Here is a 16586-nt window from a genome sequence, read left to right on the forward strand (position 1 = left end):
ATTTAGGCAGTGAAGTAGCCTAGCCCTTGTCCCCATCACTTCAGATTAGTGGAATGTAAAGAAGTGCCAAGAAGTGAAATTATTTTATTTTTTAAGTTTTATGTGTATAATATATATACTACCTATTCGTTGGTTTGAGATGCCAAAAGGAATTTTCAGATTTAGCTTAACAGTTACAGACACGACTAACCTGGTGTTCCTTGGGGGAATGAACCCCCCCCCCCCCTCCCAGTGTCCTAAGTTAGGTCAGATTAGTTTTAGGTAAGCCTGATTTGTCCACATTCTCCCTGAAATGCCTAATACGAAATTGCCCTCTGCGCTGTATCAAACCTGACCCCTCAAATTGCATATGTTACCGTATTATGGCCTAAAGGAGCAGGCTACCCTGATCCTTTGTAAAGGTTCTTGATCTCCATAAATACAAGGGTGATACAGTACCATAAAACTTTAATTCCTTGACTGAAATTTGAACTATATTTTTATTAGACATCTTGTATTTTATGCATTTCTGGCTGTTATTCTTCCCCTATACCCATGCATGATATAAAATGGTAGATCTCTATTACTATTCCACGGCGGCCTAGACTATGGCAGTTGCGGTTTTTCTACGCAATTTTACCTCCTGAACAAGAGTTTTACTGAGTAATATTATTCGGACGACTGTAATTAACCCCCAGGAGCCAGTACTAAACATGGCGAAATACATTGGACGCCCCAACCCCTAGTGGAGAATTTTTTTTTTCTTTGTTTTGTTTAGGGAACCAAAACTGGGTGAATTAAACCAACAGGAATGGTAAAAAATGCATAAATAAGAGCGTAAGCATTTGGGAAAATATATTTCATGTTCTTAGTCAGTATTAATTATTTAATACATTATTGAGAACAAACATATATTGAAATACCAATTACGTATAGGTATGATTTCTGATCTAGCCTAAGGTGCCACCCTTACCTAACCAAGGGTTAATATTGTGATCTAGAACACCTTAAATGTTGAAACAGAAGTATACAGAAAATTATCTCAAAATTGACCTTGCACACTGGGTCCTAACTGGAAAGGATTACATCCCAGTCTCCCCTGTAACCTTTCATACAGCATATTCCTCACCCAATTCAGGTAAAGTTTGTTTTATGGAAGTGAAGCATTTGTCTGTGGAGTGGAATACTTCCAGATAAATAAAGGGTAATTTTATATTGAGATTAATTTTCTATAATGTAAAAGATATTATATTTATGATCTCCACCAGTACTTACACATAAGGTAGCCATTGCTGAACTGGAGAAATTCCCTCAAAGAATTGCAGTCAAAAACATTTAGATACAGAATACAAAAATGCTTGCAAAAGTACTTATGAATATGTAGTGCATTTTCTGCAGATTCCCATCTCTATCCAATTCCCATGAACCTGGAACACAGCACCTTCAAAACTATAAAAGTTAACTTTGACAATGATACAAACTTTCACTTTTTATCTGTAAAATACCCTGGTACAGTACATGTTTACTTGCCCCCAATATGCATCTAGAAAGAAAAAACAAAATTACTTTTAGTTATTTTTTAAGTGATTTGGAAAACAAATATATAAACTGTTGATACTGGTCTTTTGTTTAAACATGGCTAGCCAGATAAATAGATTTATCCCAACTGTAAATGTACTATGTATATGTACAGTTTAGGTTGGTATTGTTATTCATTTGGAACTGGTTTTTTTAAATGACCCTACTGGCCCCAAGTAGACTCCCAACAAACCCAGTCAGACAGGCTTATTACACCCAAATGGGATTTCATTATCAAAATTTAAGTGGTTAGATCTAAAGAGAAAAGAATGATATTATGAAAACCTTGTACATAATTGCTTATCATAAAGGCTACTTACTTTTTATGCTATTTTAACCTAACCAGCGTAATCTAGGTGTATAGGGTCCATTCTGTCTGGGGTTAATGAAACTTTAATAAAAGACCAAAGTCACAGTTTAGTGATGGTTTAAAAGCAAGTGTGTGGTACCAGTATTCTAGTGTTTATAGCCTTAGAAGTAGTCTGCATCCATGATCCATTAATGACAGTTTGTAGATCCTGTCATCAAATCTTGCTGATAGGATCAGCTTGGGTGAAAGGCTGATTTTGAAGGGGCAAATATCTCGCAACTAAATCAGTATTTCAGACTTAGTTGCTTTTCTGTGATGTCTTTCTTTAAGAGAAATGGTTAGGATAATGTGTGATATGACCACGTGCAACTGGTTGGGTACTAGGTCTCTAGACAGGGTTTTTGCATACATCTTTGGACTTAGTGGGTGCATGTTCTTTCCTCCGTTCAGCTTTCTCAGTATCCTGTGATGTCTTACAGCAACATTAATCTGGCCTCTATTACTCACTACTAGCTATAGAACAGTGCTGTTTCATTGGTTCTCCAGTCCTGACACTTGGTGGAATTGCAAAGTATAAATTTTCCAGTGGCTGTTGATTGTACATCCTCCTCATTGCCTTTTGATTTCATTGGAGGTTAGATAGGTAGAATTCAACACAAAAGAATTTTCAGCTGTGCCTCTAGTACAAACTATGTAGCAGTACTTCAAACAATTGTTCCTCATTAAGCTTAATGAGGAATAATACTTATTGTTTGAAGTACTGCTACATAGTTTGTTTTTTGTCCCTTACTCTTTTCAATCCATCTTTCACTTGAGGAAAGCTGGTTGTCTTCCATTTCTGGACTTAAGGGTTATTGATGAGCCTCCCACATTTGAATGTTTGAATCTTCCTCAGTCTTGATGTTCTACCTTACAGTTGTGAGAGGGCCTGTTACTGTAACCCTATATGGTAGTTTGCCATCTCAATTATTATCCTGGCATTTATTACTAATTCTTCATGATAATAGGATTTAAGAGAAAATTTATTTGACAGGCCTTTTTAAAATTGTGAATGCCAGTCAGTTACCGAAGAAAATACTGGAAGTTTGTTAATATTTGGCATAAATATGTGTTTAGCCTTATAACCTCCTCTTAAAGGAAGATACAGGATCAGAGGAATAGGGAAAGTGTAAACAACAGTACATAATACTATACTACACACTACTGTATAGCATAAAACTTTATTTAGAAGGGCTTTAGGGAAATCTGAGACCAAGAAGTAAGGGAAAAGGTACTCGTCAGATTAAGGGAATTTAACAAATATGCATTATTTAAGAGACAATGACAGAATGTGGTTATATATTTTCTATGCTCAGAGACAAGCTTTTAAGGAGCACCTCAGCGGCGTGGTTGGTATGGTATTAGCATCCCACCTCGGTGGTTGCGGGTTTGATTCTTGCCCATTCCATTGAGGAGTGAGAGATGTGTATATCTGGTGATAGAAGTTCACTCTCGACGTGGTTTGGAAGTCACGTAAAGCTGTTGGTCCTGTTGCTGAATAACCATACTGGCTCCATGCAACGTAAAAGCACCATACAAACAAAGAAACAAACAAAACAAGCTTTTAAGTGTTGTATGTTCGAGACCTCGCAGAATGCTGCTTTTGAATCGCCCTTGTCACATTGTACTGTGGCACCTGCTGTCAAGACTCAAGCCTCTTCAGACAAAGCCTTTGCATCCTCAATGCCTCTTTGTGTAGTGAGCTCCCAGTAGGAAGCATTGGCCTTTTTTGGTCTTGACTTCTCTTTCTTGCTTGATGAATCCTCACTTCCTCGGAAGTCTCCTTTACTGGACGCTTGCCCTGTTATTCAGGGGAGGCTTTTTTGTCATCTCTAAGCGGATGCAGGCTTATTCAGACCTTGGCTGATTCGGACTAGATTCGGACCTTAATCTTGGCAGATTCAGACCATTTGCTAGGCTGATTCGGACCCATACTAATAATTTCATACAATGAACTTACCTGTCAGATATATACTTAGCTAAGACTCCGTCGTCCCCGACAGAAATTCAAATTTCGCGCCACTCGCTACCGGTAGGTCAGGTGATCTACCTGCCTGCCCTGGGCGGCAGGACTAGGAACCATTCCCGTTTTCTATCATATTTTCTCTGTCACCGGTGGTGTCAACATTGTTGTTACTACCTCCTGACTGGAATTCGCTTTTCAAGACTTTTTTGATCATCTATATTGGATTTCTTGGTGACGTACTGGATCGTTGTTTTGGCATTCGCTACTGTGGACTGGATTTGGACTTGCTTTTGATTTTTCTGATAGAATGTCTGATTCAAGTGTTAGTGTGAGAGTGTGTGAATGTAGGCTGCAAGGTGAGGATACCGAAGGCTTCGGTTGATCCTCACACTGTATGTCGTAAATGTAGGGGGTTTGACTGTTCTTTGGCTAACACCTGTATTGAGTGTGAAAAGTTGAATGCTAATGAATGGAAGACTCTAACTTCTTACTTGAAGAAGTTAGAGAGGGATAGAATTAGACGGGCTGCACAAAAGAGTGTGAGTACAAGGCCTATTGAGCCTTTTTCTGAGTCTAACTCTCCTATGATTAATGAATTTGATTCTCCCTATGTATCTGAACCCTCACAGGCTTTGCATTCGGATTCGGCTTCGGAAATCGCCAATCTGAAGGCTACTCTTCGTAAAATGAAGACAAAGATGGCGGCCATGCAAGGTAAGGGAAGTGATAGTGAATTACTTAGTGAAGTGAGTGTTCCCAGTGTTGTGGAGGGGGCGTCTGACCGTCCCTGCGATGCTCCCAGGCCTAGACCTCTTCCAAACTCACATACCCAGAGGAGAAGGAAAGTCGAAAGTCGTACGGAGGTTGTGGGGAATCCCCAACGGTCAGGCGTCCCTTCAGCAGGTTCTGTTTCGCTACAGTCTGCTCAGGACCGCTTTAATAGAAGCGTCCTACGAGATTGTTTCTCGTCGTCCGGTTCTCCTTCACCTAAACGAGGGTGGAAGGACTTGGATCTTTCTAGGCCACTGAAAAGGCACTGGAAAGAGCGCGCGTTTGACTCGAGCCCGGAACGCTTCTCGGAGGAAGCTCCTTCTTCTATCAAGAAGGCTAAGCTGGTTTCGACGCCTCCTCAAACGGTATTTGAGGATCGCACTCCTTCGAGTTCTTCTGCTTCTTCTATTGAAGAGGACGCTGGTGTGGCTTCCAAGAGGATATTGCTTGCAGTACAAGAGCAGATAGCCTCTTTGGTTGGAGTTCTTTCGAGGGATCCCCCTCGCAAGAAGGACGCTAGACTTCCTATTAAGAAGTCTCGTCTTCTTTCACCGGCCAGACGTGAAGCGTCCTCCAGACATGGGACGTCTTCCAGGCGCGAAGAGTCTTGCAAGCGTCAGGAGCTATCCGAGCGAGTTGCTCTGGATAAGGATATGCTCAGGCGCGAGGCGCCAGCCAGGCGCGAGACGCCAGCCAGGCGCGAGGAGTCAGCTTTGCGTGAGGCGCCAGACAAGCGCGAGGCGTCAGCCAGGCGCGAGATGCCAGCCAGGCAACAAGCTCCAGCCAAGCGAGAAGCGCCAGCCAAGCGCGAGGCGCCAGACAAGCGCGAGGCGCCAGACAAGCGCGAGGCGCCAGACAAGCGCGAGGCGCCAGCCAAGCGCGAGGAGCTTTCCAGGCGTGAGAAGTCAAGCAGACGCGAGACTTCTTTTAGACTTGAGAGAGATTCTGTTCACTCTATGAGTCCCTCTCCTAGTAGGAGTTTGTCACCAGTAGAGAGAGAACAGGATGAAGATCCTCTCGTTTTTCAGGCCGATTCTCCGCATGGTGTAGAAGGAGATTCGGAAGAAGAGGGTAACGGTAGAGAAGGAGTCTCTAACTATAGAGTTCTGACAGACCATCTTTTGCAGGAGTACGGAGATTCTTTGACTCCTGCGGCTCCTCCTTCGCCTCGATCACTGTTTTCGAGTGCGGTTGTACCAAAGTCTTCGTCGGTCTTGAAGATGAGACCTACGATCTCTATGAAGAGAGCGCTACAGTCTCTAGACAAATGGATGTTGTCAAAGAAGGATCTGGGCAGAACCACCTTCTGTATGCCTCCAGCCATACTTTCTGGCAAGAGAGGTTTCTGGTACTGAACTGGGGAGAACATGGGCCTTTCTCTCCCAGCGGCAGCCGAAGTGGACTTTTCAACCTTGGTTGATTCATCGCGGAGACACGCTTTGAATGGAGCTCGTGTGTCTTGGGCGATTTCTGAGACGGATCATCTCCTCAAGGGCCTCTTCCATATTTTGGAAGTGTTTAATTTCCTAGACTGGTCCCTTGGGGTGATGTCTAAGAAGGCTCATGACTCGGAAGGTCTAGACCCCGAAGTCATTCTGAGTATTCTTTCTTGTATTGACAAGGCAGTACAAGACGGATCGGGAGAAATCTCCTCTCTTTTTGGAGCGGTACTCCTTAAGAAGAGGAGTATTTTTAGTGCCTTCTTAACCAAGGCGGTTTCTCCCTCACAGAGAGCAGCCCTGGTTTTCGCTCCCATGTCGGACTTCTTGTTTCCTTCTCAGTTAGTGAAAGACATTTCTCGCTCACTGACTGAGAAGGCGACACAGGATCTTCTCCTGCAAACTGCAAGGAAGAAGAGACCCCTAGTTTCGGTTGACAAGAAAGGACCGACTTCTACGGTTCAGCCCTTTCGAGGAGGCCCTCCCTCCAGAGCTCCCTCTAAGAGAAGAGGTCCGGAGAGGAGAGGTAAAGCTTCTTCCCGTCCCTTTAAGAAAGGGAAGTGAGACAGACAACCTCCAAACACCAGTGGGTGCCAGGCTTCTCGAATTTGCAGACGCCTGGTCACTCATAAACTCGGACGCCTCTTCGATGTCCATAATCAGGAAGGGATATCTTATCCCCTTCCAGGACAGTCCTCCCCTAACGACCATTCCGCGGGAACTGTCAGCCAGATACAGGGACCCTGTACTGAGGGATACTCTTCATCTGATGGTGAATCAAATGTGGGACAAAAGAGCTATAGAATTAGTTCTAGAACAAAACTCTCCGGGGTTTTACAATCGGCTTTTCCTGGTTGCGAAAGCCTCGGGGGGCTGGAGACCAGTACTAGATGTCAGCGCTCTGAACAAGTTCGTTCTAAAGGAGAAGTTCTCTATGGAGACTTCGGCCTCAGTCCTTGCGGCTTTGCGTCAAGGAGATAGGATGGTGTCGCTGGATCTCCAGGACGCCTATTTTCATGTCCCGATTCACCCTTCGTCGAAGAAGTACCTCCGTTTCATGACGGAGGGAAGGATCTTTCAGTTCAGGGCCTTGTGTTTCGGCCTGTCCACAGCTCCTCAGGTCTTCACAAACCTGATGAAGAATGTGGCGAGTTTTCTTCACCTCAAAGGCGTCAACATCTCTCTATATCTGGACGATTGGCTCATCAGGGCCAGAACAGAGAGACAGTGTTTGGAGGACCTTTCTTTGACTCTAGACCTAATAAAGGCGTTGGGACTACTCGTGAACCTCGAGAAGTCACAGCTGATTCCCAGACAGAACTTGGTCTATCTGGGGATTCAGATGGATTCTCGGGGTTTTCGAGTATTTCCTTCGCAAGAGAGAATCGTGAGAGGCTTGGAAAAAGTCTCTCTCTTCTTAGGGAAAGAACGGACTTCGGCGAGGGAATGGTTAAGCCTTCTAGGCACCCTTTCCTCGCTCGAACAGTTCTTTCCTCTAGGAAGACTGCATCTTCGTCCTTTTCAGTTTTTCCTAAGGAGATCTTGGAACTGGAAGACGGGACTTCTCTCCGACAGTTTTCTCCTTCCAATGGAGATGAAACCACACCTGCAATGGTGGTTGTCCCCTCTAAAAGAGAACAAGGGAATTTCTCTGGAAGTTCCAAACCCAAGCCGAGTGTTGTATTCAGACGCATCGGAGAAGGGTTGGGGAGCAACACTAGGACCGAGAGAAGTGTCAGGCACCTGGAAGGCAGCACAGGTGTCCTGGCACATAAATTACAAAGAACTTCTAGCAGTTCACTTGGCGCTAAAGTTCTTCGAACCCTTTGTGACAGACAGTGTGGTCCAAGTGAATGTGGACAACACTACCGCCCTGTCCTACATTCGGAAGCAAGGAGGAACGCACTCCGTGTCTCTATACGAGATAGCAAGAGATCTGCTAATTTGGACCTCACAGAGGAACATCTCCCTCCTGACAAGATTTGTTCAGGGTACGAGAAACGTCAGGGCGGACAGACTGAGCAGGAGAAGCCAGGTCCTTCACACAGAATGGACCCTTCATTCAGAGGTGTGTCAGAGTCTTTGGGATCTTTGGGGCACTCCTCACGTAGATCTGTTCGCCACATTCCTTTCCAAAAGGCTGGAAGTCTTTTGTTCAGTGGTGGAAGACCCAAGAGCTCTCGTGGTCGACGCCTTCCTGCTAGACTGGTCTCATGTGGACGTGTACTCTTTCCCCCTTTTCAAAATCCTGGGACAAGTGTTGAGAAAGTTTGTAGCGTCCAACGGGACAAGGATGACCCTGATAGCCCCGTTTTGGCCAGCACAAGATTGGTTTGCAGAGGTGCTGGAGTGGACAGTAGACTTCCCAAGATCCCTTCCAAGAAGGATGGATCTTCTCAGACAGCCACACTTTGAGAGGTTTCATCAAAACCTCCCCGCTCTCGCGCTGACTGCCTTTCGACTATCGAAAGACTTGTCAGAGCGAGGGGTTTTTCTCGCGAAGCTGCAAGCGCTATCGCTAGAGCCCGCAGAGCTTCCACTAGACGAGTCTATCAGTCAAAGTGGGAGGTATTCAGAAGGTGGTGTAAGTCTAAGAAGTTGTCCTCCTCCAGTACCTCTATAACCGAAATCGCTGATTTCCTTTTGTTCTTGAGAGAGGTCTCTCACTTATCTGTATCGACGATCAAAGGATACAGGAGCATGCTTTCGGCAGTCTTCAGAAACAGAGGCCTAGAGATTGCTGATAATAAAGATCTGCACGACTTGATTAGATCGTTTGAAACGACAAAATCTAAGGAACTAACTCCTCCCAGCTGGAACCTGGATGTAGTTCTCAAGTTCCTTTCGTCTGACAGATTTGAGCCTCCTCATTTAGCTTCGTTCAGGGATATAACAAGGAAATGCTTGTTTCTCCTATCTTTGGCGACAGCCAAAAGAGTTGGGGAACTTCATGCCCTGGAAGATGAAGTCGGCTTTAACAGAGACTCGGCCTTCTGCTCGTTTAGAACTTTTTCTAGCGAAAAATGAGAACCCATCGAATCCCTGGCCCAAGAGATTCGAGATTAAAGGCTTATCGAGTCTAGTAGGTAGAGAAACAGAAAGGTCTCTTTGCCCTGTAAGAGCCTTGAAGTTCTACTTACAAAGGAAGAAACATATGGGAGGCTCTAGACAAAGTCTTTGGTGTTCGATTAAGGACCCCACAAGAATCATGTCTAAGAACGCATTAGCTTTCTTCATTAGGAGCGTCATTACAGATGCTCACAAGTTCTGTCCTGACGACTCTTTTCCGCTTTTAAGAGTAAAAGCTCATGAAGTTAGAGCAGTGGCGACGTCTCTCTCTTTTCAGAAGAATATGTCGTTAAAGAAAATCATTGATACGACATATTGGAGGTGCAATTCGGTATTTGCATCTCACTATCTTAAAGACGTTCGCGTGACCTACGAGAAATGTTTTTCTCTGGGGCCTTTTGTATCGGCGGATACGATACTGGGTACGGGAGCAAACACCAATCCTTAACTTTGTACATACCTTCTACTAGATATGTTCTAGATTTCTGCTGACAAAGAGGGCTCGGTGCTGCACTGGCGGCCAGTCACTGTTGTTCAGTAAGGAACTCTTGTGATATCTTTTAGAGGAGTATTAAAATTTTTTTTTTTTGAGAATTTTTTGTATGAATGCGTTTTAGTTTCGAGTTATGGGTTGTTTGTAATGAGTTCGGGGATAACTCAGAACAATTCTATTTACTAACATGGTGGTTAGGATCAGGTGGTCGGGATTGGTTATGCTCCTTCATAAGGTGTGTTGTCATAGAAGTGGTCCAGTACCCATTGACAAAGTCCTTTCAGGCTCTGCCGAGTAAGCGGTTCATATACCCATCGACAGACCCACAAGAACTCTAGCCATAGATCTAATATCTCGCTAAAGTCTTGAGGTGATGCAGACTACCGGGCTACAGCCACGAAGTCTACCACCTATCAGGTAGGAACCAAGGTTTTTCTTTTATACCTACAACATATGTTGTTTACCTGTCTATTCCATATTAGCTGTCTCTTACCCTCCACCAAAGGGTGCCAATCAGCTAAGTATATATCTGACAGGTAAGTTCATTGTATGAAAATGATATTGTTATAATACAATAAAGTTTCATACATACTTACCTGGCAGATATATACGATTAATGGCCCACCCAGCCTCCCCGCAGGAGACAGGTGGAAGAGAGAAAATATGATAGAAAACGGGAATGGTTCCTAGTCCTGCCGCCCAGGGCAGGCAGGTAGATCACCTGACCTACCGGTAGCGAGTGGCGCGAAATTTGAATTTCTGTCGGGGACGACGGAGTCTTAGCTAAGTATATATCTGCCAGGTAAGTATGTATGAAACTTTATTGTATTATAACAATATCATTTTTATATTATAGCAATGGGTATTTCTATACGTATAAGCATTCTGCATCGTTTGTCTCCGCGAATACGAAAGCCACCAGGAATTTGGGCGTCAAATGTATTTCGCTGTATTCAGTACGAGCCCCTGGGGGTTAATTACAGTCATCCGAATAAATATTACCTAAAATTCTTGTTCAGGAGGTAAAACTGCATAGAAAAACCGGCCAATCATATGAAGGTCTGAATAATCCTGGATAAAGGTCCGAATAAGCCTGCTCCCCTCTAAGCCTACATCCTTGATCTTTGGATTTGTGTGTCCTATGCCTTCACCCCTTTTGGAGTTCTGTGATCAGCAGATGCAAATATTATTAAATAGACTGGTGACCTCTACATGCTGTGGTTGCTGCTTGTTTTGGACAAAAGTCAAGTGTTGGGGACTTAGGGTCAAGATATTTCATCTTCATATGGCAGCCATTGGCTTCCTTTTGTAAGTTTTCATGACTGGTTTTTTGTAGGTTTGACCATTTTTAGTTTTGAAATAATTTTGGGATGAGGCCACCTTGTAGGTGAAAAACCTTTCTCTCATTTGTTGGTGGCATCATCAGTTGGGTGATTTTACGTGTAATGGCAAAACTGTGTTGCTGCTGTAAACTACTTTTTAATTTTTCTGTCTTCATTCATCTGGTATATTTTAACTGTCTATGACAGGTTTTAATAATGTGGTGTGACTGACTTGAAGTACATTTTTTATACTAGTGAATTTTGCAATGTTGTGATATTTGCCCTGCTTGAACCCTCAATATCTTTAGGTGGTAATCCCCTAAGTACTATTTTTATTGCTATTATCGAGCTTTACTGGTTGCAGTGTCGGTGCAGTAATTTCCACAGTAGGCACAGTATTTTTTTGTAAGGCTTTCTGTGCTACAATAATGATGGTAGTAAAGGAGTGCTATATACTTTATATCTTCTGCTTTACCATTACGTACAATATTAGAATATTTTGTCTGGATTTGAATTGCATTCTGGGCACTATATTTTTGACAGTTTGACATGGTGCAATAACTGGTGGTAAGTTTTATTGCAGTAAGGAAGTTGTAAATTGCCATAGTTATTACTGTAGGTGCCTCCCACTTTTGTGGCTTCCTCCATCTTCAGTCAAGGTGCCAAGCTTTTCACATTACCCAGAACTGAAGGTCTTTTTTTTTTTTTTTCACAACAATCTTTGCTCCCAGTTTGAAAGGTAAGTATTAGTATAGTATATGCTGGTGTCTAGCCCATACACCAAGTCTTGTGGATCCCTGTTTCAGGACAGGTAAATGTTCTCTTTTCTTATGTTTAGCTTGCTGACAATAAGCTCAGTTTGCATTATGTACTTGGTTATTCTTCCCTTTTTTGCTCATTCCAATCTTAGCATCCTGTTTTGCTTATGTGTTGAGCAGCAAAATATTGAATTCATTATGAAAATATGTATTATTTTTCTAGTGTAGACTTTGTCTCAGGTGGGGTGTGCCTGTGCCTTCTTTTTTGCTGTGTTGGATGGTATTTTACTAAATAAAAGTATTGGAAGTGGAGTGTAGGACATATTTAGTTAGTGGGAAAACACTGCCTTCATCTAGATAGCCTAATACTTTTCAATTCTCCAGTGTTAGTGGGATTTTATTCTTGACTTTGGCAAGGTAACACTAATGAGGTCGAGCACATTAGTCTTTCCAATTTGGCATTGATCAATTCTATGATAACAATACTATACTTTGTTGTACATTGTATGTATAATAATGTACTATGTTTATTTACATATTAATTATTTACCTGTGTGTTTTCTTTGTATTCAGTATTTTATTCTGTAGATTTTGCTAGAATGCTATAAGTAACATTACCTAGCTAATTAGGAGAAGGCTATTCATCCATTAAAAAGTACCAGTAGTTAACAATACAGAATAGGCTTAAAGAGAAACACTATTTTCATACAAAATTATTTATTTTATTTGATAGAAACACTTTCGTTATAAACAGCCAAGACCATTATTGATCATACAAATCTATGGAGTGATCGGAGGGAAGTAAAATCAAATGGACCCCTGAGAGACTGTAGCTTGTATTTTAGCTTCAGTCTTCCTTCTCGGAAGCTAATTTGTTTTGCCTTCGCCTTCGTATCGACTTAAATAATAAAAGCAGAGAGGTAATTCTTATGAAAGATTTCTTTGGATATTCAGTTTGTTTGAGGAAAATTTTGAGAAGACACTAAGTTTATGCTTTGAGCTATAAATTGAAGATATATAACTCGATGCGCCATAGAAGGTACGGTACATTACTTTTGAGATGTTGCATTCAGTCTTAGAACATATATGAGAGAGAGAGAGAGAGAGAGAGAGAGAGAGAGAGAGAGAGAGAGAGAGAGAGAGAGAGAGAGAGAGAGACTTATAAAATATGGAAATATGGAATTGAGAAAATGAGAGAACTATGGAAGATAGGGAGCATTTATTAGGAAAGAATGTGAAATGAAATCTAAAACATCAATTTGTCCATAGCTAAAAGTGACTACATAAAAGTTTTACAACTATGCAAATAAAACTCAACATGACTAAATAAGCATTTTTACCGTTCATTTAGTTCATCTAAAGCCTCTCAGCCGTAATCTTATTCTACATATGCTGTACTGCATATCTGGTCTATTAATATTTACATATACAGTGTGACCACAGATTAATATGTACATCCCTTATATAGCCTAAAGCGATGACTCTTTAGGTTTCATATATTTACAGAAATCACATATAGTACAACATTAAATAAACCCATAAATGGTTTAGCTTTGCAAGAAATATAGTTAAAAAGTCTGTGTACAACACAGATAAAAAGCTGCAAATCTTTGGCAATTTACACAAACATATCTTAATATTAGCATTATGAAGGTAGGATGGAAATGGTCAGACACCACATTTTGCCTTCAACCATTCACAAACTTGCACATCATGGAAATGTCAGGACTTAACAATAAGGAAGTCTTGGACAGTTCCATAACACAGCAATGCCATGAATGACATAAAAGACAAAATAGGGTGTACACAATGAAGCAATGCTGTAATAGGCTTCATTTCTTTGAAGGGAGAGTGGAAATAATTCCATGATCATATAAAGGCAGACAAGGGTTACATTACTAGAGTGAGAAGGCATGTTGGCAATAGGTTTAACAGTAGTAGGTAAGGTGAACCCGTATCATTGCTTCATTCTCTGTTATTTTTGTATGGCACTTCATTCAGTACTATAAGGTTATTTATAGATGTGAGAAGAAACAAATCTCATTTACTGGAAACTTTGACAAGACTGAAACATTCCATTGGACATAAAATTAACATTATTACAATGCAACATCCAACATTTTCACAAATGAGCTATCGAAAAAAATGAGGTACACCCTACAAAGGGGAAATTATTTTTTCATCACATGGAAACAAACATGTTGAAGACATGTGTCAACTCCATATTACATGAATACATGAAAGTCTGAAAGTTCCAGTCTCATTGAATATCTCGAGCAATTATCTGAATTTTGTATTCCAGGTGTAAATAGTTAAGTGTGCACAAGCATTTGCCAGATTATTCCAGAATCAATGAAACCATTGTTTCTTCTCTGGGTATTTTTCTGCTCTCAAAGTTTTATTTGTTATAAAGCTGTTAATTGGAAAATTTTTTTTTCAGGATTCAATTATAGTCCTTGTTTTGGGTAACAAAAGAGATCTGAATCTTTTGACTTCAGTCCTGAGAAAGAGAAACAGCTAGATTTTCATCATGAATTAAAATACTTGATAAATCATGACCGTCAAGGATTTACATATTTTCAAATCCTATTAAACACTGATATGAATTTTTCTTTTACCTGCAGGCTTCTGTTCACCAAGTCGTTGCTTCTCATTGTGTCAACAATTCATAAGAAATTAGAGAGATCTGTGATACACACACAGCTTTTTACCTTGCCTTACAAGATAACAGGTCACCTATGGAAAATGGTTAGTATATATGAGTGGGATTAACTGCTATTATTAAGAACTTTTATCTAATAATGAAAACTGATGTTATACTCTTTGAGATTTTTTTTTGACAGACTCGAGTTGAGTGAAAGAAATGGGTGCAAATTGAATGCAAGAAACTGAAATGTGAGAGGGGGGGGGGGGGGGAAGATGGGCGAATGGGGGTAATATACACAGTATTTACAAAAAGGAGACAAAGTAGATATAAAAATGCGTAAACTTAATAGCACCTTGTGCCTAGTACTCGTGATTCGTAATCTCTATTTGAAAAACGAGATTTTGTTCATATGTTTTCAGTAAAAAAATGACACAGTGTACAATAAAAAAATAATAAATAACATCAGATTACTGATGGAAATATATGAATGAGACATTGACTTTACAAAATCACAAAAATCTTTTGAAGGAATCCTGGCTGGACTTCTTTTTCCAAGTCCTCTTTAATGTTGGGGTTTACGAGAGAGTTTGATTACATTTGGTGATTGTATGATGCATTTAACAAGTATTTCAGTATCAACATTCTCAAGATGAATGATTATTACTTATTCGCTTTCAAAAAAAATTGCTCTTGACTTGGCATTGTTGAGTACACAATGTCAGTGTCTTAATATTTATAAAAGTATTGACGTTAATTCGTTACTCCTTAACTTAAAATTTGAAATGATGCCATGAAACAGTTTTTTACTACTACAATTGTGCTAGTGTATTGCATCCGCTTCCCATTACATATTACATAGTCTAACTTTATTCTCAAGTATAACTAACTTCCTTGAAGTATTCTAACAAAATGAATCAAAAGTCTATGACTGCCATCCATCTTTTACAAGAGTGGTTATTATGAAATGTTGATAAAAATACCATTGATGTATCTATAAAATCACCAGTAGACATTATGGACTTGGTGATAAGTTTTATTTATTACAAATAAAGTTTTCTTGTAGTCCATGAAAGTGATAGTCACAATAACATTGTAAAGTTTTCTTTTTTTTTTTTTACTTACATAGCATCTTTTTAAATCCAAGTCATAATCTTTTCTTCAGAAGCAAGTGACCTTAGATACTTAAACATTTAAAAATGGAATATGTTGTAATGCACGTGTGTATATGTTTACAGCAATTGCAATTCTAAAGCATATCAAGTCTTGACATACACAGTGACACTTTCCCTTTTGAAATTACTTTTTTCCACCTTTTCATTTTCCTTGCTAAAGCATTGTCTTTTCAACAACCTGGTTCATTTTGTATCCCTTCAAATGAACCATGCTCATTTTCAGACTTGAAAACATTTTCACTTTCTTGAAATATTTTGAAAATGCTCCACAAAACGACCTCCCTTTTTCTCTTTTATTTACCATAAGCCTAAAATGCACGGAACTAATAAAGCACTGGGTATGTCCCCATTTATGTCATGTCTTTAGTTGTATTGAGTGATTTGAATGCTGCTCAGAAAATAAATGTACATTATCTTCACAGATCAAATGTCACATTTCCAACTGTGCCATTCCCATCACACTGGCAGAATACAGTACATATGGTACGTATTTTATTTTTCAGTGCAGAGGTCGTCGACAGAAAAAAAAAAAAAAACACAAGATGGGAAACGGGCTAAAGTCTTGTGAATTCCCATCTCACATCTGTTGTGAGCAGAGATGGCAGGATGAACTGACCACTATTCTTACAAGGCATTTTCCCTCATCATTTTCTAAGACTTTGTGGAGAATGTAACTGAGGGAAATGGCCAGTGGAGTCAGCAAAGCCCTTTCCACCACTTTCGGCATCTGTGGGATCGTCGGGTCTTTGAATTCCTCCTAGTTCTTTTGGTGTCCTTAAAGAATCTAACGTTGGTAGGATCATCTAATAAAGCTGGGTAAGTTTCTGGAGGGTGCAAGTACCTTGCAGTGTAACTACCTACTGAACTTCTTGAAAGCAGCTCTTCAGTTTCACTAGATGACCACTCCACTGTGCCGGGGAGTCCCCCGGATACACGCTCTCTCTCCTCTGCCCATGCCCGTCGTATTGCAATCTGCATTTATGGACAAATGAAAATACCAATTACATATATACTTACTGGAAGTATATGTTTGCTATATTTAA

The 16586-nt window shown here is 40.7% G+C and overlaps 1 protein-coding gene across 1 annotated transcript in view; it reads right to left on the reverse strand.

The window, feature by feature from the left end:
* Window positions 1-12424: 12424 nt before the first annotated feature.
* Window positions 12425-16586, reverse strand: part of LOC135196708 (teneurin-a-like) — a 238849-nt gene continuing 234687 nt past the window's right edge. The window contains exon 32 of the mRNA XM_064223541.1: window positions 12425-16515. Within this exon, the coding sequence (XP_064079611.1) occupies window positions 16240-16515 (276 nt within the window). The 3' untranslated portion in view covers window positions 12425-16239. The remainder of the gene's footprint in view (window positions 16516-16586) is intronic.

Source organism: Macrobrachium nipponense, chromosome 18, assembly GCF_015104395.2.
Source record: "Macrobrachium nipponense isolate FS-2020 chromosome 18, ASM1510439v2, whole genome shotgun sequence".
NCBI lineage: Eukaryota > Metazoa > Arthropoda > Malacostraca > Decapoda > Palaemonidae > Macrobrachium > Macrobrachium nipponense.